This window comes from Musca vetustissima, unplaced genomic scaffold, assembly GCF_032173495.1.
Source record: "Musca vetustissima isolate MV318-11 ecotype Yass unplaced genomic scaffold, APGP_CSIRO_Mvet_v1 utg7651, whole genome shotgun sequence".
Lineage (NCBI taxonomy): Eukaryota > Metazoa > Arthropoda > Insecta > Diptera > Muscidae > Musca > Musca vetustissima.
Window position 1 is genome coordinate 1 of NW_026881425.1, and position 24,938 is coordinate 24,938.

General features: G+C 34.3%; 1 protein-coding gene across 1 annotated transcript; it reads left to right on the forward strand.

Annotated features, from left to right (window-relative positions):
- Nucleotides 1-15,185: 15,185 nt before the first annotated feature.
- On the forward strand, nt 15,186-24,439 carry LOC133327364 (G-protein coupled receptor Mth2-like). The gene is made up of 7 exons (XM_061535923.1): nt 15,186-15,216; nt 18,628-18,812; nt 18,876-19,131; nt 19,456-19,534; nt 23,534-23,712; nt 23,791-24,177; nt 24,260-24,439. The coding sequence occupies exons 1-7, from the start codon at nt 15,186-15,188 to the stop codon at nt 24,409-24,411; spliced, it is 1,269 nt and encodes a 422-aa protein (XP_061391907.1). The 3' UTR covers nt 24,412-24,439.
- Nucleotides 24,440-24,938: the final 499 nt, after the last annotated feature.

The window sequence follows — 24,938 nt, forward strand, 5'->3', positions numbered from 1 at the left end:
ATTCAATCCTTAAGGAAAACAAAATTCTCGAAAAACATATTAGTTCCGTTCCAGAACCTTAAAGAATCTACTCATTTTACATGTTTTGCATCTTTTTACTCGAAAACCGTTCCTCAACCCACAAAACTGGTAAAACATTGACTCAAATTTAAGAGAGCTCAAAACAAAATGGCGTTCTCTTTGTAAACTTTTTAATCAAGAAATTTGGTCGAGTAAAAATGGTAAAAAGGAATGCCTACTTCTGATTGGCTGTTATGTTGATTTTGAAGTATTGCCATCTAAATTTGGCATATTTACTAGATTTCCGTTCCCGAACTTTTCAAATTATTTTGCACTCTGAGAGCAATTTTGAAATGTTTCCCTTTTAATAGATTTACAACTAAAAAAGTACTGGAACAGACCAATTATCTACTCATGAATGAATTGCGAAAAATATATGTAAATATGGCAGAACTAATGCGCCTTTTTTACATCAGGTATACCCATTTCCATGCACCAATGTTGCCCATTTTCCGCAAAATACTAAAATTAAATAGAAAAGTGGATAAATAAATATGTAATTAATTGTTTTCTAATTGACATATTTTTCTCATCCTAACCATGATCGGTAGGAAAACACATGTGTATGACCGTTCGTGATACCTCCTTTTTTGCTTAAGAATTGGTTTTTCTTCAAAAAAAGAAAAAAATAATAATAATAATAAATAAACAAATAAATAAATAAAAAAACAGTATAAGATAAGATTAGTAATTAACAAGTCTGAATTAAATTTAAATATTTTCGAAACCAGTTAGAAAGTTTCTGTCAGCATTGCCGAAAAAATAAACCCTCAGCCTATGATATGTGATATTTATTGGTTTATAAGTACGAGTATGTTATTTTAGGAAGTATTTTGCAGGCTTTGGCATAAAGACACTAGGGAATAAGGTTTCGATCACTCATATTTTTGTATCAAAGTGTATATACACTAACTAATTAGCCATAAATCGAAGTCAGATGAAGCTTTTCAGCTTTATTTTATATTATGTGGTATAGGATGTATTAAAGCAGATAACGAATTGTGGATGGACAAATACTTAAAAAATATAACCGGTTTTATTTTTGAGAAAAATTTTTGGCAAGCCATTAATATTTATAATCTATATTATCAACTATATCAAGTTTCTCATTAAGCTATTAGAATTCAATTATATTAGGTCGCCAACATAACTTAAATTCTGTTTAAATAGTTTTGGAATAGTTTTGGAATAGCACATCGACGTGCGTTTGATTCACCTCGAAGTATTACTCCTATATCCATAGTTAAGTTTGCTGTTAGAACAATTAGTCAACTAGCCTGCAGGTTGCAGTTATGGAGCGATTGTGACAATTTTTTTTAAGAAAATCGAGGTTCGGTCAAGGATGACATTTATAGCGATGATCGATTATTATTTATCTAGTCAAATACACGAAAAACTTTTATTGGATCTAAAATTACTTATCGAAATAATATTTTTGGCCCTATTCATATACGTCCGTGTATCTTTTGCTGAAGTTCTATGATTTTTAGTATTTTAAATTAGTCTTTTTATATTCTCATTTATGCAAATATACGAGATATTTTATTGAATAATTAATTTATAATGGTTATCGCTATTAATGGAAAATAATGTCTTTATATACAAGAGAAGACGAAGCAAAATGCATGTTCTCTTAAAAACTATTCGCCTTTTATTGTAATTTCCGACATTTACCGTTAGTTAGGTTAGGTTGAAAAGAGGGGTGGATGATACCACCACATGTCCAATATGAGAAGGACATACACTTAAGCCATATGAGGCCTGTTGTGCGCTCTAGATGTGCGGAGAAAAGTAAAAATCAAGAATTTGTGAAGTGTATATAGATGAAGAAAATACATTTGGGTTTTACACCCTATGAGTCTAAGAATTCCGTGTTTTTTGTGAACTCCTGCAGTCTTTTCCATTCACACCCCCTCAGATCGCTTAGTCCTTGGAAAGTGTCGTTTCCCAAGAATTGTCTCCGAAGGCATGTAAAAGCTGGGCAATGGCATAGGAAATGTTCCAGCGTTTCACTGTCTTCCCCACACGCTCTGCACTCGTTACTTCCTTCGCATCCAATCTTGAGTAGGTGTGCCTTTAGGCTGAGGTGCCCCGTCAGTCGGCTTATTTGTTTTTTGTTTGGCGTTAAGATTTGCTTAGTTTTGTCTTCACTTGGGTCGCCCCATAAGATTTTGGTGATTTTTCCTGTCCCCTCATTATCCCAAAGGGTTTTGTGGGTCTCTTGTGCCCATTCCCTCATTTCTTGGCGTGTTTCGCTAAAGGGTTTGGCGGTATACACCTCTATCGTGGGTAGTGCAATGGCACTCCTGGCTAGTTGATTTGCTATCTCGTTGCCTATGATTCCCTGGTGACCCGGTACCCATATAATTCGTACAGGTCCTTGTTGTGAGAAATCATTAATGGTTTTTATACATTCCAGTACAGTTTTGGATTTAACTGTTCTGGAAGATATTGCAGAACAGTTTGCTGTCCGTAATAATATTTACTGTATTTTGTCTTCGGGTTGAAACTAACCAGTTAAGACACTCTGTTATAGCTTGAACTTCCGCCTGTAAGATCGTGCTATGATCTGTAAGACGAAGAGAAATTTCGGTACCCGGTTCTTCGATAAAAATTCCCAGTCCAGTTTTTCCTCCTAGTCGAGAGCCATCCGTGTAACAACAGTTACCCGGCGGCATCTGTACTAGTGTTCCGCTATTCCATTGTTCTCTATCTGGTGTTATTGTTTCGCACCGTGTCACTACTCTCGTTTCAGGTATACGGTCTGAGTCAAAGATATTGAAAGTCGACTCATTTGTTACCTGTAAAATGTTTTTATGCGGTGTGTTGTGTCCGGTGTCTATCCACTCGTCCATTGCTTTAAGTCTTAAAGCTGCAACCGACGCTTCATATTTTATTTGGATGTCTATTGGATGTATATATAATATTGTCTCCAAAGCCCTAGTTGGTGTTGTACGCATTGCTCCACATATTCCTAGGCAACACGTTCTTTGAACTTTCTGTAACGTTTTTACGCTACATTTTTTATCCATTGCTGTCCACCAGACAACAGACGCGTATGTTAGAATTGGTCTAATAACGCTCTTATATATCCAGTGTATCATCTTTGGATTGAATCCCCATTTAGAGCCTACAGCTCTTCTGCAGAAACACCAGCATATTTGGGCCTTATCAGCCATTTGCTTTATGTGGTCTTTCCATTTAAGTTTCTTATCTAGAATTACTCCCAGATACTTAACTTTGTTTGATATGGCTATCGTTTTGTTTTGGAAGATGGGTTCTTCGTACTGACCTATTTTTGTCTTTCTAGTAAAAAGACATATCTCCGTTTTGTCCGGGTTTACATTTAAGCCCCTCGGTTTTGCCCAATCGTATGCGATCTTTAGCACCGTTTCGGCTTTCCTGCATAGTAAGTTTGGGTTCTTTCCCCTAAGAAGTATTATAACGTCGTCTGCATAACAGACTGGTTCAAATCCTTCGTCGGTTAAGTTCCTTAAGAGTCCGTTTATGGTGGTTACCCACAGGAGCGGTGACAGAATCCCTCCCTGTGGTGTTCCCTGACCTACTTTGTCTCTGATTGTTATGTCTTGTATGCTACAGCTTATCCATCTATTCCTTAGCATGTAGTTGACCCAGTCTATGATTGCCCGGTCCACTTGGAAATTATCTAGGGATTGGATAAGCGTATTAGTGCTGACATTGTTGAAGGCTCCTTCAATGTCAATGCATACCGCTAAGGTATACATCTTCTCAGCGAAGGTGCCCTCAATATAGTGTACTACCTCATGTAAAGCGGTTTCCACTGATCTTCCCTTTACATACGCATGTTGTTTGTATTTCAGCGCATCATTGGGTATACTGCTCTTTATCATGGTGTCGATTGTGCGTTCCATGGTTTTGATTAGGAAAGAAGTTAGGCTTATTGGCCGATATGATTTTGGTGTGGCGTAATTTGCCTTGCCGGGCTTGGGTATAAAGACTACCCTGGCTTCCTGCCAGGCTTTCGGTATGTACGTCAACCTTAAACAAGCGTTAAAGAGTGCGGCTAGATGTGGTGATAAAAATACCGCCTCTCTTTGTAACAATGCGGGGAAGACGTTATCTGGTCCTGCCGCTTTCAATGGTGAGAAGCTTTTTAGGGCATCTAACACCATTGACTTGTCAATGATTGGTTCCTCTGATCTTTCTTCCCTATCTGTCATGACATCGTCCATTGTCGATGTGTTCGATGGGAAGTGAGCATTCATTAGGAGCCTTAGTGTTTCCTCGATTGTTTCTATCCTATTACCCTCGCCGTCTACCATAGTTTCGGGTTGGGTGTGGGTCTTGGCTAGAAATTTCTTGATTTTTGAAACGTCGTTGACGCTATCTACCTGTTCGCAGAACAGCTTCCAGGAGTTGCGTTTGGCGGTTCTTGTTAATTTGTTGTATTCTTTCTGTTTGTCGTGGAAGTTGTCCCAGAATACTGTGGATTTTTTTCGGCGTGCTCTGTTGTAAAGCCTTCGGACCTCTTTTCCTTTGTTCCGTATCTCCCCTGTCATCCAGGGTTTTTCAAAGGCAGATCTCCTTTCTCGAAGAGGACAACTTTCTTCAAAAGACTTTACAATTACTTCCGTTAATTTGTTGACGTTCTTGTCTATGTCGTTCGTGTCTAGGCATTCATAGTTTGGTTGCCCTAAACCCTCCTTGACTAGTCTCCCGAACTTTACCCAGTTAGTTTTGGACTTGTTTCGGAAGTGTATTGGTTTCGGCGGTGGCCGTAGGATCTTAAACATAATATATTTGTGGTCAGAAAAGGAGTAATCTTCTGAGACCCTCCACTCCTGTACCTCATCTATTAAGTTTGCTGAACATAATGTTATATCTAATACCTCCTCTCTAATTCTGTTAACAAAGGTAGGTTTATTGCCTATGTTAAGTGTTATCAGATCGTTAGTATTCAAATAATCTAAAAGGGCCTGGCCCCTTTTGTTAGTATTTGTACTGCCCCACGCAATATGATGTGAGTTAGCATCACTACCAATTAGTACTTCATTACCTGTTTCCTTTGCTTTCTTCACCAGTCGCTGCAGCTCCGCCGTTGGTGGTGGTATCGGCGAGTCGAACGGGAGGTATACTGAAGCCTGGTAAATGTTACCACTCCCCTGTTTCAGTACAGTGGCGTCCGATGTTGACAACTCTGGGGAGAAGAGAAAGCATAATTTTTTTTGGCATATTATACAGGTTCTCGGACGAGACCCCGTATTTGCATAGAAGAGTTGGTAATTTATATGGCTTAATCCAGAGACCTTGTTTTTAATTGTCCAAGGTTCCTGGATCAGTCCGATGTGTATTTTACCTTTTATAATTTTTTCCATCAGGGCCAGGTTTGCCGTCTCGCTCCGATGGAGGTTAATCTGGATGACGTCAATCAATTGTCCTCCAGTAACCGGTTTTCTTGGGAGTCAGTGATGTTCACATCGGCTCCCTCCTCTGTGTTGCTGGGAATTGTCCCCTCGCTGCTTTCTCTGGCACCATCGTCTCCTATCCTTGCCTTCCCAATTTTGAAGTACACGGCATTGGACACGTAGTACGCTTTGCCTTTGGTCTTAGCCAGACTTGCCATTGAAGACTTGTCTAAGCCTAACACAAGGAGAGTTCCCTCCTCCTTCTCCTCCCTGTGGAAGACTTCCCATTTCTTCACGTGCAGTGTCTTGTTTTGTAGGCTGAAGACCTTGAGCATGCGTTCCGTGTCGAATTCGCTGCCCCAACCTCTGACGAAGACTGTAGCCTTTTGTAGTTGAGGAATGTCTTTTTTCCTCACCAGCTTGAGCTTCATTGTTCCATCTATGGGTCCAATACTTGCCACTATCTTTCTCAGGGCTTCTATGCTTTTTGGACTTCCAAATTCCAGCATTAGATAGTCCCCTTTGAACTCGCAGCTATTCATTTCTATAGAGTCCCCTCCTTCCAGTAGGTGCTCCATTATTTTGGTGTTTAATACCTCTCCATGGGTCTCTTTCTTTATCTTACCGGACGCGCTATTTCCGTCGATCACTGCATAGCAGAGCTCGTCTAGATAGCGCTTCCTGGCAACCTTGGCGTAAGACGGCGGCTCCTTACCATCTGTTACTGTCATCTTCCTCTTTCGCAACTTCCGGTTGGTCCTTTTGGGATTCCCGGACTTTGCAGAAGATTCCGACTCAGCACTCGTCTTCTTGATATCAGTGCCAGCCTCGTCTGCCCTCGTCAGTGGATTCTCGTAGCAGTCTCCTTTGACGTTGGTTTGACTCAGCTTTCTCTTATTATCAGTAGACGGGAAGCTCTTTTTCTTCTTCTTGCTTGTAGCTATACCTTCGACTACAGATGCCAAGACACCCACATCTGTAGGAGATTGTTGCTCACGATCGCAGGATGACGACGGGGCGTGACTCGTGGGCAGATCAACGACACCCGCCGGTACTGAGTTATTTAGGCTCTGCACCGTAACGTTTATTCTTTTTTCCTCTTTTTCCATCTTTGTTTTTTGTTTTAGGGGAACACCCCCATAGTTAGTTTTGGTCCGCGGGGACAGAAGCCCTGGAGATGGGTGATCAAACTATTCTATTACATGCAGCCTGCGCTGGTTGTAATTGATTAGTATGGTCATCCACCTCCCCCCTATCCGCCACCTGGGGACGCGCCCGGTAGGAGACTAACAACTCCCTCGGGTACCGTTAGTTATGTGTGTAATTTTTTGCACCTAAGTGTTTTTTTAATGGAATGTACATTGAGAGATTTATCGAAGTTGGATAAACCAAAAGTTAACATATTTTTTAAAATATTTTATTGGAAATTCATTGGTATGATGGAAATGTCCATAACTATTCAAATTTCACCAATACAAAATTACTCAAATAAACTAATTCAGATTTGGATATAACATTGTGCACGACATTTTATATAGTATATACACAAAGTGGTGGTGGGCATTAATTGGGCCGACTTTGGACCTTTTCTTAATGTTTGCATTTTATACAACATAAAGTATTATTTTCAAATCTTACCACTCCTGTTTACAGTAGCTGCCTGTTGAAAATAAATTTTTACATGTTCCAGCGATGTCCACAGAAATTTAAACACACTGTTTAATTCGGGGGTTGTGTGTCAAAAATATTTTGCCAAAACAGATTCGTAAGATTATTTACACAAATTCTTGTAGAAAATTTTAATAAAAGTATGGCCAAACAAGCTCTTCAAAATTCGGAGATTTTCATTTATAATTTTGTTTTTTAATTTTTTGGTTCTTAATTACAACAACATTTTTGATATTTATTTGCACCAACAGCTAAGCCGATGCGGCTACCTTATTAGATATACATTGGTTCTATGTTACCACTTCTTATATCTAATTATTACATATTCTAGATGATTCTAATTATAGATAATTCAAATTCGAGATTATTCTAATCATGGCCTATAAATAAGGTCACCAAGGGAGACCAGCTGATTATCGATACCTCTCAAGTTTGCTGTCAAAATGCATTATTGTGAATTGACTTCCATTATGAAAACGTAAACAAAGTGGAAATTTTTGACATTAGACTTGAGAAAAAACAGCTGTTTTCCGATTTCGATTGCTATCTTGTTGACCTTATTAATAGATCATGATTCTAATGATTACTTATATCCATATCATATTGTAATTGATCAACATAGGGATCACTAAATAACATAACATATATGTATGTGTTGCCAATGTAATCAATTCACAATATTTAACATTAAATTAATTCTAAATAGGGACTTATAGCCTAGACAGACGACAGCCTTAATTTGCATTAACAGTCTTAATTCAAATTAACTTGTACATTATCCTCATTTTTATGTGTCGTAAATGCACAAAATCAAACTGAATTTATACTGAATTAAACAATTTCAATATGGCAATGCTGTAGAAAATAAATTATTTGTTGTCAAATTTGTTTACGTTTATGAAAAAAATATTAGAAATAAAGGCAAATTTCAATATTTTTTCCAGTCGGGAGCTGTTTTACTACCATTTTAGCTGTTATTCTTCCGTTCTGTCATGTATCTATTTCATACAGATGTAATCCCAAAAAATATTGGAAACAATTGTGAAAAATTTCATCCTACACACAGACAAACAATATTTTTGAAACAAAAAACTGGTTCATAAATGCAGAAACTCTCGTCTGTCAGGGGTAAATATTAATTCAAATTAGGAACTTTTTAATGCAAATTAAGGCTGTCGTCTGTCATTGGTATTACACACAGTATAACCGAATAATTTGTTTACAGAAATGTATTGTCCGTCCAATGGCAAACAATCTACAGATTGTATTAAATACTCGCGACATTGGGGTATACAAAATAAATAATACAAGTAAAAGTTATTCAATTCTTAACATTCCAGATATGATGAGGATATACATCACTGGAGTAATACCAATGACAGACGACAGCCTTAATTTGCATTAAAAAGTTCCTAATTTGAATTAATATTTACCCCTGACAGACGAGAGTTTCTGCATTTATGAACCAGTTTTTTGTTTCAAAAATATTGTTTGTCTGTGTGTAGGATGAAATTTTTCACAATTGTTTCCAATATTTTTTGGGATTACATCTGTATGAAATAGATACATGACAGAACGGAAGAATAACAGCTAAAATGGTAGTAAAACAGCTCCCGACTGGAAAAAATATTGAAATTTGCCTTTATTTCTAATATTTTTTTCATAAACGTAAACAAATTTGACAACAAATAATTTATTTTCTACAGCATTGCCATATTGAAATTGTTTAATTCAGTATAAATTCAGTTTGATTTTGTGCATTTACGACACATAAAAATGAGGATAATGTACAAGTTAATTTGAATTAAGACTGTTAATGCAAATTAAGGCTGTCGTCTGTCTAGGCTATAAAACCATTTCGTATGGTACATATACAACATATTGTATACGAATTATTGATTATGTATATTATTCTCTTCTCCGCTAAAAATCTGCTCGATCACATACATACATAATTAAAACAATCTGTCTGCCACTTCACACCACTTAATAGCATTCATGTTTATTTGTTGTCTGAGTGTGTTAACAAATCTCGATACAGCTTGTCAACAAAATAATCGCACGATAATATAAAATTTCGATTTTTGGTTTAAAATTGCAACTGCGATTCATTTTCAATGTAGTATTCAACTGGGATGAGAAATTTAGTACCATAACATTTTTCAATTCCTTATTCAAAAAGTACAATAGAATCTCGATACAACGATTTATATATTGTCAGCCTATCGTTAAATCAAAATATTGTTAAACGGCATATACTTTAGAACTTTTTACCGGGTTAACCTACTTCATGAGGATTTATTTGACATATATGCAAAGGAATTGACAATTGAAACCCACTGGTTTAACGAAATCCGATTAAATGTAAACGTACTGTTATATCGAGTGACGTATTTTCTCACTGAAATTTATTTTAATTTATTTATAAATATTTATTTTTACTTTAAACAAATAAAAATAAAAATTTCAGTTGTTATTTCATTGAAAATATTAGCTTTTTTACGAAATCATTGTAGTTTGTGGAACTACAATAATTTGGCCTATAGCTACTTCTTCAAGTTGTCTGTAACGATCGATTTCAATATTATTCTGATGGCACCATTTTACACATGCTTTGATATCTTGTATGATATTCGAATGCTTTATTTTCAAGAGTTTTTCTTTCGGTTCTTTATTTCGGACACACATTTTTACCAGATTTTACGACTACATCAGAGAGTAACGAGCGAATACCAATGCAAGTATTTTGAGCTTCACTGACATAAACCTTTTCGATGATCTACTTGATATTTTTTTCTTTTAAATATATTCTCTTTCTTGCAGATATATACTATTATTTTGTAATTTAAAACAAGTAAGGAAAGTAGTAAAGTCGGACGGGGCCGACTATATGATACCCTTCACCACTTTGGATATATTCAACAGATGAATCCTAACAGACGTTGAAGGACCATAAACATGAAAATGGATCCATAAACATGTAATTCTGCAACCTATACTAAATTTTTCATTTGGTCAGATATAGAGTTGCTATATATAAATATATATATATAGTGAACAGATTTCAATGAGACTTGCAGGAGATTAACTTATATTAACTACAGTTCATTGTACAATATTGTGTGACAATTGGACAAACTTTGCGTCTTTAGTGCACAATTTACATAAAATCGGAAAAAAGATATATAGGAGCTATATCTAAATTCTAACCGATTTTCATGACACTCAACACACATCACTCTAGACCTAATTCACTACGCTATGCCGTGCAAATCGAGCTATATCTAAATCTGGACCGATATTCAGGAAACTCAACACACATCATTCTAGACCTAATTCATTACGTTATGCCAAATTTCGTGCAAATCGATATAAATATATATATATATATATATAGGGATTTTAATACACCATTTACATTAAATCGGACGAAAACATATATATATATATATATATGAGCTATATCTAAATCTGGACCGATATTCAGGAAACTCAACACACATCATTCTAGACCTAATTCATTACACTATGCCAAATTTCGTGCAAATCGAAAGATATATAGGGACTTTGGTACACCATTTACATTAAATCGGACAAAAATATATGTGGGAGCTATATCTAAATCTGGACCGATTTTCAGGAAATCTAACACACATCATTCTAGACCTAATTCAGTACGCTATGCCAAATTTCGTGCAAATCGAAAGAAATATAGGGACTTTGGTACCCCATTTACATTAAATCGGACGAAAATATATATGGGAGCAATATCTAAATCTGAACGGATTTTTCTCAATTTCAAAAGGGTTCGTCCTTGGGCCAATTAAGTGACCTATGGCAAATTTCATCCAATTCGGATCAGAAATGCGACCTGTACTTTACAATTTAACATGGACAGACGGACATGCGTAAATCGACTCAGAAAGTGATTCTATCGTCATAAAAATTTATAATTAGGTTTAGTTCTGGCCAAAGACGCAGTTGTATATAAATTTGCTAAGTGCATAGTTTAGATTATATCGCGCATATACGAATTTGTTATGTTGTACATTGTCAACCAATAAGGTTTCATCAGTACTTTTTATACCCTCCACCAGCAACGTACACAGGATTTCATATCGGGGGGGGGGGGGGGGGGGGCCCGGTAGTACAAAATGAAAAAATTCGCTGTTGCAAACATACATTTACTGTGAAAAAAATTCATTTCGGGGGGCCCGGCCCCCAGGGCCGCCCCCCTGCGTTCGTCCCTGCCCTCCACCATAGGTTGGGGTAGAGTGTACATTAAATTTGTCATTCCGTTTTCAACACTTCCAAATATTCACCGGAGACCCCATAAATTATATATCACAATATTTAAGTTAGAGATTTTTTGTCCCAAGTTGACATCTACATATTTCGTATATAAATTATATATACGGATTACTGTTCAGTGACTTATACTAAACTTCGATGGAGAATTTTGTCGTTGGTACCATCGTTCTGAAATGACATCTAGTGAGAAGAAATTGTATAAACTCAGAATAAGATCAGTTTTAACCCTAAAATAAGTTTTCCTATTTGTAAGATTTTTGGTGTTAAGACTGATTTTCTAGATTTGGTCTTGGGACCTGCGAGGGACTTGCTTTACTCCTCGCCAAGGATGATGCTGATCAATTTATTAACTCAATGGAGCGGGGGGAGCGAACGACAACGAGAGCTCCCAAGCAGTCAATGGTGTAAGTGCCGTGTTGGTGAAAATATAATGACAAGAGAAGACATAGCAAAGCAATAAAACGCAAGTGATTATTATTCTATCTCATTGGTTTTATTGGCGATGTTTTTTTTCGTACAACAAATAAATTACCTTTTGTAATTTGGTTTGGTGCCGTCAGAGGCCTGTTAGTGCTAACACGTAGACTTTAGCTATTCTTGACGGTTAGTAAGCAAGTGGGTCGCAGAGAATCGTTGGGATCTTAATGATCTTCGTTAGGTACAGCTACAACTGCATACACATATTCCAGTGAGAGAGTTTTAAGCAAGGGGAGCTTACCGCCAACAACTCTTGCCCGTTGATATATATGCTTTGCCGAGGCAATACCCGAGCTGTCAATCAGCATCCGTGATCGACTGGGCTTGGGAGGTTGTAGGCCAACGTATCAAACATATACAGGTATATTCTGAGACTCATAGTAAAACTTCATGGCGAACATTTTTTACAGGTAAGGGGGCCGAAGAGAACCCTTCAGCAATTCTATTGTGAGTTGACATAATAAACAAAAATATCCCTCACATTAATATCAGTAGTATGCCAAAAACATTATATACCTAAAATTCAAGGGTTTCGAGAAATCCTAATCCGAATCTCATAATTATGGAAGGTAGTCTAATTTGAGAAATTTACAATGGCAACCCTTTTTAATTTGTAACAGCCTTACCAAGGTGTATTTAATAAAGTGTATGCATCACAGCCTTACCTAAAATTCAACTAGCTCGTTCGACGTTTTTCACCACAAAAGTAGAACACATGTATTTAATAAAGGACATAAATCCCCGGCCAAATTATGGAAATTGTGTTGACCGTATAAAATCTTTCCAATGGCGTATTTAACCTCCGCCGAGGACTGTGACGAGCACCAATGATCCGATTCCAATATAGTCTAACATAATCTCCTCGATTTTATGAGTAACTGAGTTTTATGGACAGATTTCCACACATGACATAAAATATGTTTACTAGGTTTCCTTTCCGTCCGCCTCTATGAATGTAGTTTTCTTGAATTTGTATTATTAAGTGTCGTACATAATTTATTGCGCTTCGTACAAAAATAATCACTTTCTCACCTTTATAGAGTTTGTTTGACGTCCGTATTACCCAAATACGCAGGGTAACACGGAATAGAATTCAACTAGCTCCTTCGACGTTTTTCATCACAAAAGTATTTATATGAATGTTACCGAAATACGTCGAACGTACAAAATTTAAAGTTGAACAATTTCAACTTTGACAGAACGTATTTTGAAATTTTTCTTTGGTTGCAAATAAAAACAATACATTCAGGAAATATACATAAAATGGTTAAATTAATTTAATAAATTTTCAATTTTGTTTTGAGATTTGTATTATTGAAGATGAGGATTCGACGTATTTGGCTAATACGGCCGTACACAACATTTTGCCATAGTGGGGAAGTTGAACATTTTTGCACGCCCCGTCGGACAATAGGTAACGTTGTAACATATATAAATTTAAATAAAACAAAAAAATAAATTCCATAAAACAAATTATATTATATTTTCTTACGCTGCACATTGTTCTCAAGATGTGAATATTATATATATTCAGTAGTGTTGGCGGTTTATTTGGGATACCATTTGTATTTTGTTTTTGCAAAATAGTCAGGCTGAATCCCAGTTTCTTGTTTTTATAAAAAACAACTATTTATTAATGGGGAATGTATGGCATTGTTTGCCGAGGGGTAAGGCAGGGAAGACTATAGTTTCGGATCACGCCACTGATCCTCATCAGTTCCCTTAGTTTTTTTTTGTTGGGATATTCTCCCCAGAAGCAATTGCTTCTATACAAAAAACCTTTCATACACAAATGTCTCTTGTAACAAAGCGATGTACTTAGCTGACCAACGACATAAACTGCATGAGAATTTTATTTATATTTATATATATATGTTTTAGGTTTTAGAGGCAGGGAACTTAAAAATATTAATAAATATAAATAATCTAGCAGTGTTTGCCACTGCGTACATTTCGAAGGAAGTTTTTTCATTAAAATTTTGAAAACTGAATGTTATCACAGCCCTACCTAAAATTCGACGTTTTTCACCACAAAAGTATGTATTCATATGGATGTTACCGAAATACGTCGACATGCGAATTTTCAAAATAGAAAAAAAATCAACTATGACAGAACGTATTTTTGTTTTTTCACTTGATGAAAATAAGAAACAAAACATAAAGGAAATATGAATATGAAATAATTGGTGACATTTTACAATTACTCAAGGTTATTCCTCGATTTTGTTAAGCTCGCTATGAGATATGAACTCGACGTATTTAGGTAATGCAACCGTACAAAACATTTCGCCATAGTGGGGAAGTTGAATATTTTGTACGCCTCGTTGGAAACATATGACTGCATGAGACTACCTTGTATAATTATGCCATGTCCGAATCTCTTGAAGTGGTGTAATATTAAACAAATATTGAATTTATATAAATATTGTCTATGTTATTTCATTAATTTTATGTTAAGATAATCATATGATATTTTTATACTGAAAAAACCAAGTGGATACTTTTGACTGTGACTGACTGTAACTATGTTTTGATATAACGAACTTCGTCTTTAACGAGCTTTTTGGCTTGGACCGTACTAGTTCACTATAACCGCACTTGACTGTAATTTAAACTATTATATTTTTCTTCTTGGAAAAAATATGAGGAAAACTATGGGGAATCGGATAAAACAGTTTTTTTTGCTCATGTTTGCAAACAAAAATACGAAAAACTCTATGTGAGCATTAACATTAACGACTATAAATCGGAGCACCATATGGTTGTTCTAATCCTTATGCAAGCGTTGATGGCAATTGTATGTTTATATGACATTCTTAACTGGAAATGGCTAAATTAGAGGAATAGTATGGAAGTCAAAGAATGCGATTCGATAGATTTTCATTCATGTTTTTCAAGTGTTCTCTGCAAATTAAATAATACTACATTTTCCAAATAAATCAAATTTACGACTATAATTTGGCCAAATCTCTTGAATAAAAAGTTTATAAAAGAACGGCATTTTGGTTTGAGCTCTCTTACAGAAATAATGTACAGGAACGGGTTTCAAGTAAAAATTTGCAAAACATGTTGAAGTGACAAATTCTTTCAGGTTCCGGAACGAACCAATTTATTACTCAAAATGGTCTCGTGTAGACGTATACGTTGTATTCCAAAAAAAAAAAAAGCGTAAAAGCGTTCATTTACTTCCAAAATTCAGGTATATACTGTTCCGATTAGGTGTTGTTTTGATTTTGAAGGATTGTCACTTGTTTGGACATTTTATTGGATTTCCGTTCCATTATGTGTTATCCACAGTTTGGCCAGATCAAAAGTAAGTTTACAGCTAAAACAGCATTAAAATAAAGCTAAAAAAGGCTAAAAATATATAAAAATGTCATAAAATAACGCTAAATTTAAAAACGTTTGTATATTAAAATTGTTATTCCGTTTGCAACACATATAATGTTACCTCGACTTTTCAATCGAATTTGTAATAATATGACATTTTGGTTTCCCATATAATAACAAATGCTCGTTCCAAAAATGATCAATATTTCGATGTTTCCGGCTGAATTAGGCGACCTTTGGTGTGGTGCTCATATGATATAGTTTCTTGTTATAATAATATAGTTAACAAATTAATTTATGTCTGTTTAACCCAGTATATATAAAACCTAAATATTTTGTTAAAAAATACTGTTTTTTAATAGACTCTAGTATTGACAGGAAGCTATGAGAGTACAAGATACACCATTAAAATTAAATAATTTTTAAAAATTCTCTGAGATAACGGTTGTTTTCGAGCGACGGTATTGGCACATTTGGCGTTCTTTTAAAGAATCCATTACACCGGCAGTTTTACACGCAATTCCTAAAAGGATACGTAGAATATATAATTTTTAGTATACCTATGAAGGAAGGTATAGAAAAGCTTTTGCCTATAAAATTCAATGTAAAAACATAGTTTTTCTATTGGGCTCTGATGCTACATTTATTTAAATACTACTCAAGTGGTTTTCAATGCTAAATTGGTTATAGCAAAATGCCGAAAAAATGCCAAAGCAAAATTTTGCGGCTAAAAATAAAATGCTAAATTAAACAGCAAATTATGGGAGAAATTAATTTTAAGAAAATTTAACAACTTCCCGATTATGTATATAAAATTAAATAAAAATTTATTAGTTTCACGTCAATTGTTTTATTACCTGCTATATCTAGATGTTGTCCACTAGCAAACAAAGATTTGGATTTTATATCTCATACTCAAATATAAAATATATATTTTTCTGATTATCAATGTTTAGACCGGACACAACAAACGAAACATCTAAAAAATAAAATGTTATCTTATGTTATGCACTTTTCAATGAATATATGAGTACAAAAATATATGGGCATTATTGCCAATTTTTTAATATTCCATTTTCAAAAAATCAGCTTTTTTGTTTTTGTGGCACATCAATGATTTTTGGTACACATATAGAGAAAAATGTTCTGACTCCGAAACCGTTCGCGATCAATTTTTTGGTTGATGCGCGCAAAAGTTATCGAGGCTTTAATTTTGGGCATAAGAAAAAAATCTTAAAATTGCGCCGTTTATTATATTTACCAAAAACGTTGATATATATCTTCCTCCGTACAATAAGAATATGAATATATTATAATAATCGCGAAAAAGTTGCACATCTTCGCGAAATATGAGAAAAATAATAAAAATATAGGAGATTACGTCAATATTTTCATTATATTAATGACATACACACACCTAAAAATAATTTAAAAATATCTACATAATCTAAACACCATGATTAATCAAATGATATCAAAATCACACAAGTCCGTGTAGCGGTTTGTAAATTACACCGACAACAAAACAGGATATTGAGGAAAAATATTTGTTTTTGGTTCGAAGAAATAATGTCATCATATTAATTTTTTAATTTTATACAAGAAATTTCAGAAAAAAAATGTTGGTCCATTTTACCCGAATTTAGCCGAAAAAATTGCCATATATGAAAATATTCACTTCATGTGTATAAGTATACACCTTGCGGATTGTACCAAGACCCTTCCGATAAATCTTGGGGTTCTGTAAGTAGAAATAAATCTTAAAATAAAACTATATTATGAAATATACATTTTAAATTGCGTCTAAATCGCGTGATTATCAAAATTATTTGATGCGCATGCGGTTTCAAGGAAGTACTGAAGTTCATCTTCTATTCCATGTATATTTTGCGAAATTTCATTTGACGGCTAAGATGTGCCACATGTTGCTTTGAACTACCCAAAACCTCGTAAAACGCGAATAATTTCCGAAAACTCCATATGCCATTAACGCGCATCCGATTTCGGTGTGCACCCTAAAAAAATACATCGATCTATACCGATTTCAATGTGGTCCATTAAGAACCATGGATGTGCCAGCTCACAACATTTTTGAGATAAATTGGGTACATCTCTCTTTCGGCTGAAGTTTTTAAAGTTCTCTTTTCGAAAAAGATCAAAATCCGTATGAGGTCATTTATTGAAGCGGAAATGATCCACAGAGAACGCAAATAAATCCACGATATTTTCAAAAACATTTTTTGCCAAATTTCGTGTTTTTGGAAGGCCAGTCCCCGCCGTTCTAGTAGATGGATTTTCACGAAGAAGATTTTATATCATCCGAAACGTAAAAAACCTTATTGATCGCGGGTACCCATATCATTCAGTTGACAGATCTAAAAATTTGACCCGAAAAATAGGTTCTTTAGAAATTTGATCGCACAAAATTCTCAACTTCGGATGAGTATTACTCTGAAGCTCTGCATACTACATACACAAAATACATATCAAATTACGCAGATTCGCGACTACAATAATTTTATAATCGATTTTTAGAAATTCCTGTTTGCGTATTAAAGATAGAAGTAAAATTAAAAAAACACTCAAAATCGAGCTTAAAAATGTCAGCATCATTTAAAGGTAGATGCAGTTACAATTTTGAAAAATGATACATAAGGGGCGTAGTCCTCATTTTGTTGGCTTCTAGTTTTACTTTGACACGAAGACCGTGAAATGAGTGGCTCAATCACAAATCGATATAGAACATAAAAACTGGTTCGCCTCAACCTGTTTTTACACATTTTTTTACATTAAAGTAGGCACAGCTTCCACCAAAATAAAGTTTGGAGGTCAATATCATGAACAGTTTGCAACGACAGATCAATTAACCCAAAACTATTCACCTTTTTTCATATACTTAAGTAATTCTCGAGTTATAAAGGGGTGAACCTCCGCTTCAGCTATGTTAAAAAATTGGCAATATTGCCCATATACCATACCAAATTGAGTATACAGTCCATATTATTGAAATCGTTTTGTATTCCGATTATATGAATGGCAATGTTATTATTATTTCTATTTTTTCTAAAAAGAGTAATATAGAATAACTTAATATAATAATTTAATCAAAATTTCATTGGCTTTTCTCGAAATTTAAGATTTTATTTTCTGCAAGAAAATCGCCCGGATGAAACGATGATATGAATTCAGACTTTGTTCATTAAATTTCTGAACAGAATTTGTTTTCTACGGGCAAGCAAAAACAACAAAAAATGGAGCATAAAGAGTTAAACGACCACATTATATTGTCATTTTTGGGAATTTAGCTTTTGAAGGTGTTTAATTCAGCATGTCGTTGCTAATAACAAAAATAAATAAATCATCAATTTGTTTGTAATTTCTTTATTTGTTTCAGTATTTGGCGTACTGCGTAGCTTAGACTGTCTAAAATATCGCTTGGATCCAGAGGCTTATGCCGATGAAGCTCACACCATAAGCGAACGAGATGGATCACTTCTGGTGGCGTCCACAAAGAAACACTACACCAACAATCAGTACTGCGTAGAAAAAATACGCAATGCAACGTGGGCCGATCAAAAGGTAAACAACTGAACTATCTATCGGCTTCTTGTAATTTTGATGCGAATAAAAACCTTACATTAGTTGTACACATTTCTTTGCTTCGATTCGAAAGTTGTGGGAAATGATCGGATACGCTTTAGGTTGTACACCATTGGCCTATTGATATCGTGTTCATTCTATGCGGCAACCTTAGTGGTCTACTTATCGATTGCACGCCTCCGAAATTTGCCGGGCAAAATATTAATTTGCCTAGTCAGCAGCCTATTTACAGCATATCTGGGGATAGCTCTAGGCCAGCTGATGCCAACTCCAAATGATACAGTTTGTTTTGCGTCTGGTAAGTATAGTTAAATTTATTTATCTGATTTGAAATACAACTGGAAACTTTGAAAACTGATTTTCGAATAAAATTTCGGCATTTATAACAAACAAAAAAATGTTTGAAAAATATTGAAATTTACAAATTTGATTTGTTCGATTTTAACGGAGATTTTCACAAACTACTTGCAATAGTCAACAATATCCATAAATCATTTGAAATAAAAAATCACATGCCAAGACGATATAAGTCATTTTCAAAACTCATTGCATTCGAAATGCACGAATGAATACTTTAAATAAATGCCTTTATTAAATTTATTTTTAATTTTTTTCTTATTAGGATTCTTTATATATTTTTGTCTGATGGCTGCTTTTTCTTGGATGAACGTCACCTGTTTTGATATCTGGCAGACTTTCGGGTAAGATAAAAATTAATATTAATTCACATTTATATACACTTAAATATATATCCGCATGAATATATTGGGTGATAATATAGCGTTATTAATTAAATTGATTCCCTTTCTAATGCCGACCAAGTTCAATTATTTGTTGGAATGCAATGGTCATGCCGTCTATGTTTTTATTCATTATCTGTAACTGTTGGCATCAAATAAATTCTTATATTTATTGCGATATATTAATTATCATATAGATATAAAGAAATATTTTCAATGGGCGTACGATTATTTTAAAACCAAATAGGTTTTTAGATGTTTTCCATTGAAAATATTTTGATTTGAGTGAATATGTATGTGTTTACAAAATCTTGAATTTATGAATAAACCAGTAAGCGGAGATGTATAGTCTAGCTGGCCGATCACATGATACCCTACACAATGAACATTAACTTTCGGAAAAACGTAATCCGTGACGTAGGGAAAATGTCGGGATATTTTTTTAAGCAAGTTTTCTAGCATTGAGAAGTTTAAAGAATTATATAGAGTTGTCCGTTTCGTGGTTTCAAAAGTAAATAAATAAAATGCATTTAAAATATTGTTAGCATGATATATCTTTCTTATTATAAAGTTTTACCGTTTACATTACGTCAGAATCACTACATCACTTAAATGGCCTCCAGGCGAAGCAATCATTGATTATTTTAATATAATTTTCGATCATTTTTTGACACACAGGCATAACATGACGAATGTTCGTTTCTAAGTGCTTGAGAATTAAAGTTTTATCTGCATAGCCATAGTTCAAAAAAGGTCTAATGGGCCCCGGCGAGTAGTTATGAGGCCTGGAAATATCTCTTGTAATTAAGGCATATTCGCTCGAGTTGTGTGGCATCGTCATGTTGAAACAACAATTTCTCCGAGTCATATTCTTCAGTAGTCCTGATAAAAGTCCTAATTTTCCTTATCAAGTTTTTAATTAAATGGTGTGCTCAGAAAATAGTTTGACCTCACATTAAAAATAGTATTGACTTTAAGAGGATGTAATTAGAAAACATAAATTATTGTAAGCAATTTGTCATAATATTATGATATTTCCAGTTCTCAATTTTGCACAAGAACACTCCCATAATATACGTATTCACATTCGCCGTTCCAGTACGTAATTAATTATGAATTTACTTCGTACTGACTTGGCCACCACTATTCAATTGCTGCCATTTTTAGCAATATTTATTTAATTACCAAAATATTGAAGTTTTTTTTACATATCCCACCGTGTCCTGTGTATATTAACGACAATAATGTTAGCAATTTGCCCCACATTAAATTTATGGGAATGCCATTCGAATGAACATTTGACCACGAAACACTTAACATTATTGTGGCACTTTGTCATCATCTGCCAGCGAGGCGTCAACATTTTGCACCGTTGTCGGGGGGACGCCTGCAATCATCGATAATCTCAAAATAAACAACGTCATGTTGATGATATAGATATGAGGATGATGATATATTTGTACGAATGTCAACTTATTGGCAAATAACGACAATCCCCAATTACGCGGGAGGGATGAAGTTCTGTTATGGGTAATTAAATAAATTTTATTTGTTCGATTTATTTTTGGCCGGAGCCCACTTCGGACGGCTGTTAAAATCGCTCACCAAACAAGGATATGGTGTCGTTAATGGATGTTAAATTCTCAAACAATTAGTAGCATTGAATTGCGTCGGGGGTGATTAATAGAACTGTTGCGTTAGTGTTTTAAAAGTGACATCAAATGTCATTAATTAAAAATAATAATAAACGAAAAGGTTTAATGAATATAAATTATAGAATTAATTTCGGATATATACTCGTATGCATAAAAAATGTGCACATTTATATATTTATATGTAAATATATATTACAATATTTGTGTGATTGTGATTATTATTTGATAGTCACAATGGTTTATCACATCATCAAATATTCACATGATTGTAAGTTTTGTTGATATAATTCGAACCTACACTGATTAAAGAATGTCTCTACAAAATTTCAAGTGAAAATCTCAAGAACTCTTGAAGATATATCCGATTTATTGTGTCAGCATCAAGTTACGGCTGAAGGGCTTCTCAAACTTAAAACGCGTTTTCTCTAAACATTTTTTGCGAATGGCGGGCACGATAACTCAAAAACTAACAATCCAATCGGTTCCAAATTTTTTTCTTCTCTTTTAAATCTTCAAATATATATGTGCAAAGTTACACATATATTGATTTACCAGCCCATTGAAAATCTTGAAAAATTAAAATCGAGAATGGAGGGGGTTCCCTTAAATTTCGAATGTAATCTTTTGAATAACATATTAAAAGTTTAAAATGCAAATGAAATATGTGTAATAATATAGGAAATTGCACCATTATTTTAATTATTTTAAAGACATAGTATATGCACCTAAAATTAATCAAAATTAAATTACAGAAGCATATTGAGAATACATAATTGTCAACATTGTCCATATCTCTACTAAACTCAAAAACTACTGCACCGATTTTGACCAAATTTTATGTACAGGCTCTAAGGGGCGTGAGGAGTGTTAATTTTAAGATCGTTTGACAAATGGCGCGCTATATAATTTCTATGCGTTTTGCCCGATTAGAGATTGGGTGCTTAAACGACGTGCGTAGCGCGTGGAAGTCCAACCAAAAAATGAATAACTTTTCAAATTGAAGTACAAATAATTTAAATCTACTTATAAAAATTATGTAAAAAACGTATAGTAGATCATCAATTTGAGAACGGCGGGACCGGTTTGACTAAAAATTTCTTTCAGTTATCTGTAATTGAATTGGGAGGGTTTTTATAAAAGAAAATGTTGAGAAAAATAGGCGAAAAAAATTGAAAACACACATTTTCAGGAACGGCTGGGACATATACCATGAAGTGATACTATACCGACAATTTACAGAGATGTTCCTTACCCTACTTGAAATACCGAATTAAATGCAATTTAAAGGGTATTTGTTACTACTACTATGCAACATATGGACAACAGATAAGGAGGCTTAAAAACACATAATAATGGCAAGCCAATTTTTCTATGTTATAAAACCAACACATGACATATACCCACACGATACCTGAATCATTTGCTGAAACTTAAACGTATTCTAAATAGGAATCGAAACCAGCTATATTTGTGGAAAAATGTTAATACATACACATACGTTGTTATGTTTAGGATATACTAGTTATGGAGGATATTATTGAAACTGTTCTTATATTTGGAAAGTATATATATCTAAATTTGAATCCTACTTGGAGACAATTGCGCATTAGATGCTCTAAGTGTCTATGTGCCTTTATTGTTCCTCAAATATATTTTTCATGATGTGAAAAATATTTCCATTGAGAACTGCACTGCACCAATTTGACTCACATTTTCCTACGTTTGTTTTTAATTGCAGTGGGAAGAGTTTTACCAAAGAAAATTTTGAGAAAAACATAAAAAATTCGCAGATTGAAGTAATCGAATGTTGTGTTACTTACACCTTTTATAACTCGAAAACGTCTGCACAAATTTTAATGATTCAAAGGACTTATGAATCGTATGTGATCAAAATAGGAATAGTAATTACGCCAACCATACTAAATTACCTTTTGATGTGAGAGTAGTTAGATCCAAACTTGACCTTCTCCTGAAAAAAGTTGGGTGGAATAAGTTCGACCAATTGATAAACTGGAATACCACACATACTGACATAATTTTATATTTAACAATATTACTTAATATTTTGAGGTATCAGTAAATCATAGTTTACCGTCGTGAGGAAAATACTATGCGTATTTTTTATTGCGGAAATTTTACATAAATTAAATGGTAAATATTTTCTGAAATATATATTTTAATGGATTCGTTAATTTTTACCAAACCTAAATTGAAAAAAAACAACATTTGCCGGGTCTGCTAGTATTTATATAAATTATTATACATATTGTTTGTTATGTAAACCTAAATATTTATTTCATTTTAGATCGGCAAAAAAGAAACACAACTTCAAAAGTAATCAGAACAAGCGTTTCTTACTTTATTCACTCTACGGATGGGGTTTACCAACGGTGATAACAGTTGTGACGGTGACTTTAACTAAAACAGAGGTTTTAAGCGAAAATATTCGACCCAATTTCGGACATGGCAGATGTTGGTTCACATGTAAGTGCATTAGGACAACAAATAGTTGGGCAAAATATGATCGGTATTAATCGAATTGTTTTTTGTTCATGTTATCAGATGATTCAGCTGGCTCCGCCAACCTATTATTTTTCTCCGGACCCGTTGGCATACTCTTCCTGATCAATCTTATACTTTTCATTCTCACCCTGCGCTACTGTAATCGGGTCAAACGAGAAATATTCCGAATGCAAAGTTCAAATGTGGAAAAACCAATAATGCGTCGGCGATTCTTCGTGGACAAGGCCAGATTTGCAATGAATACTAAACTATTTGTCGTCATGGGCATAACGTGGTTCCTGGAGTTGCTGAGTATAGTCTTTTATGACCACAAAAAGCTTTTCTTTTGGGTGATAAGTGATTCGTTCAATGTGCTATTGGGCGTATCGGTGTTCTTTATATTTGTGTTTAAAAAGCGTGTGTGGCACTCGGTTCTGGAGAGGATTGGTAAGTAACAATTCGAAATATTGACAAATATATATGTACGCACACGACGTATGTTATCAATGTAATTTATTTGTACTTTTAGGACTAAGACAAGTTGATTCATTAAAGAATGGTCCCACCGGAACCATGTCAACATATACCCATAATAATATATCAATGAATCGCCTTAACGCCATTGATGGCAACGCCTCACTTTTGAGTCCGAATGCAGCGCGACGTGTGCCAACAATTTGAATGTCTTGAATGTCTCGCTACGCTTTTGTAAATAAACACTGGAAACCTCATACTCGTACTTAAGTATAACTCTCATGTTTGTTTTTAAATTGCACAATAGTTTAGTTGTTTTTATATTATTTTGAGTCATATATAAATTATTTAAAATAAAACGCTTCATGTTTTCATTTCATTTCCAAAATACCTCCTGACATTCTTTCGCTTCAACATAAGTCCATTCAACATTAATTTGACGATAATATGAATATGAGACAATCATATGTATGTGTATCTTCGAACAGTACTGTAACAAACACTTCGAATATTTAAAATCCATGCCACACAACTTAAATACGATCACGAAAAAACGTTACAAAACGTATATACAACAATAACGTCTGCTGTATTCAGTATTGAAATTGAAGTAATATAAAGATTTATTTACAACTCCGATGCAGCTAAAATTCTAATACGTATATATATACGAGAGATAAAAAAACGTTTCTGTATTCATATTATTATTTATATCGTACACACGTATGTATTTC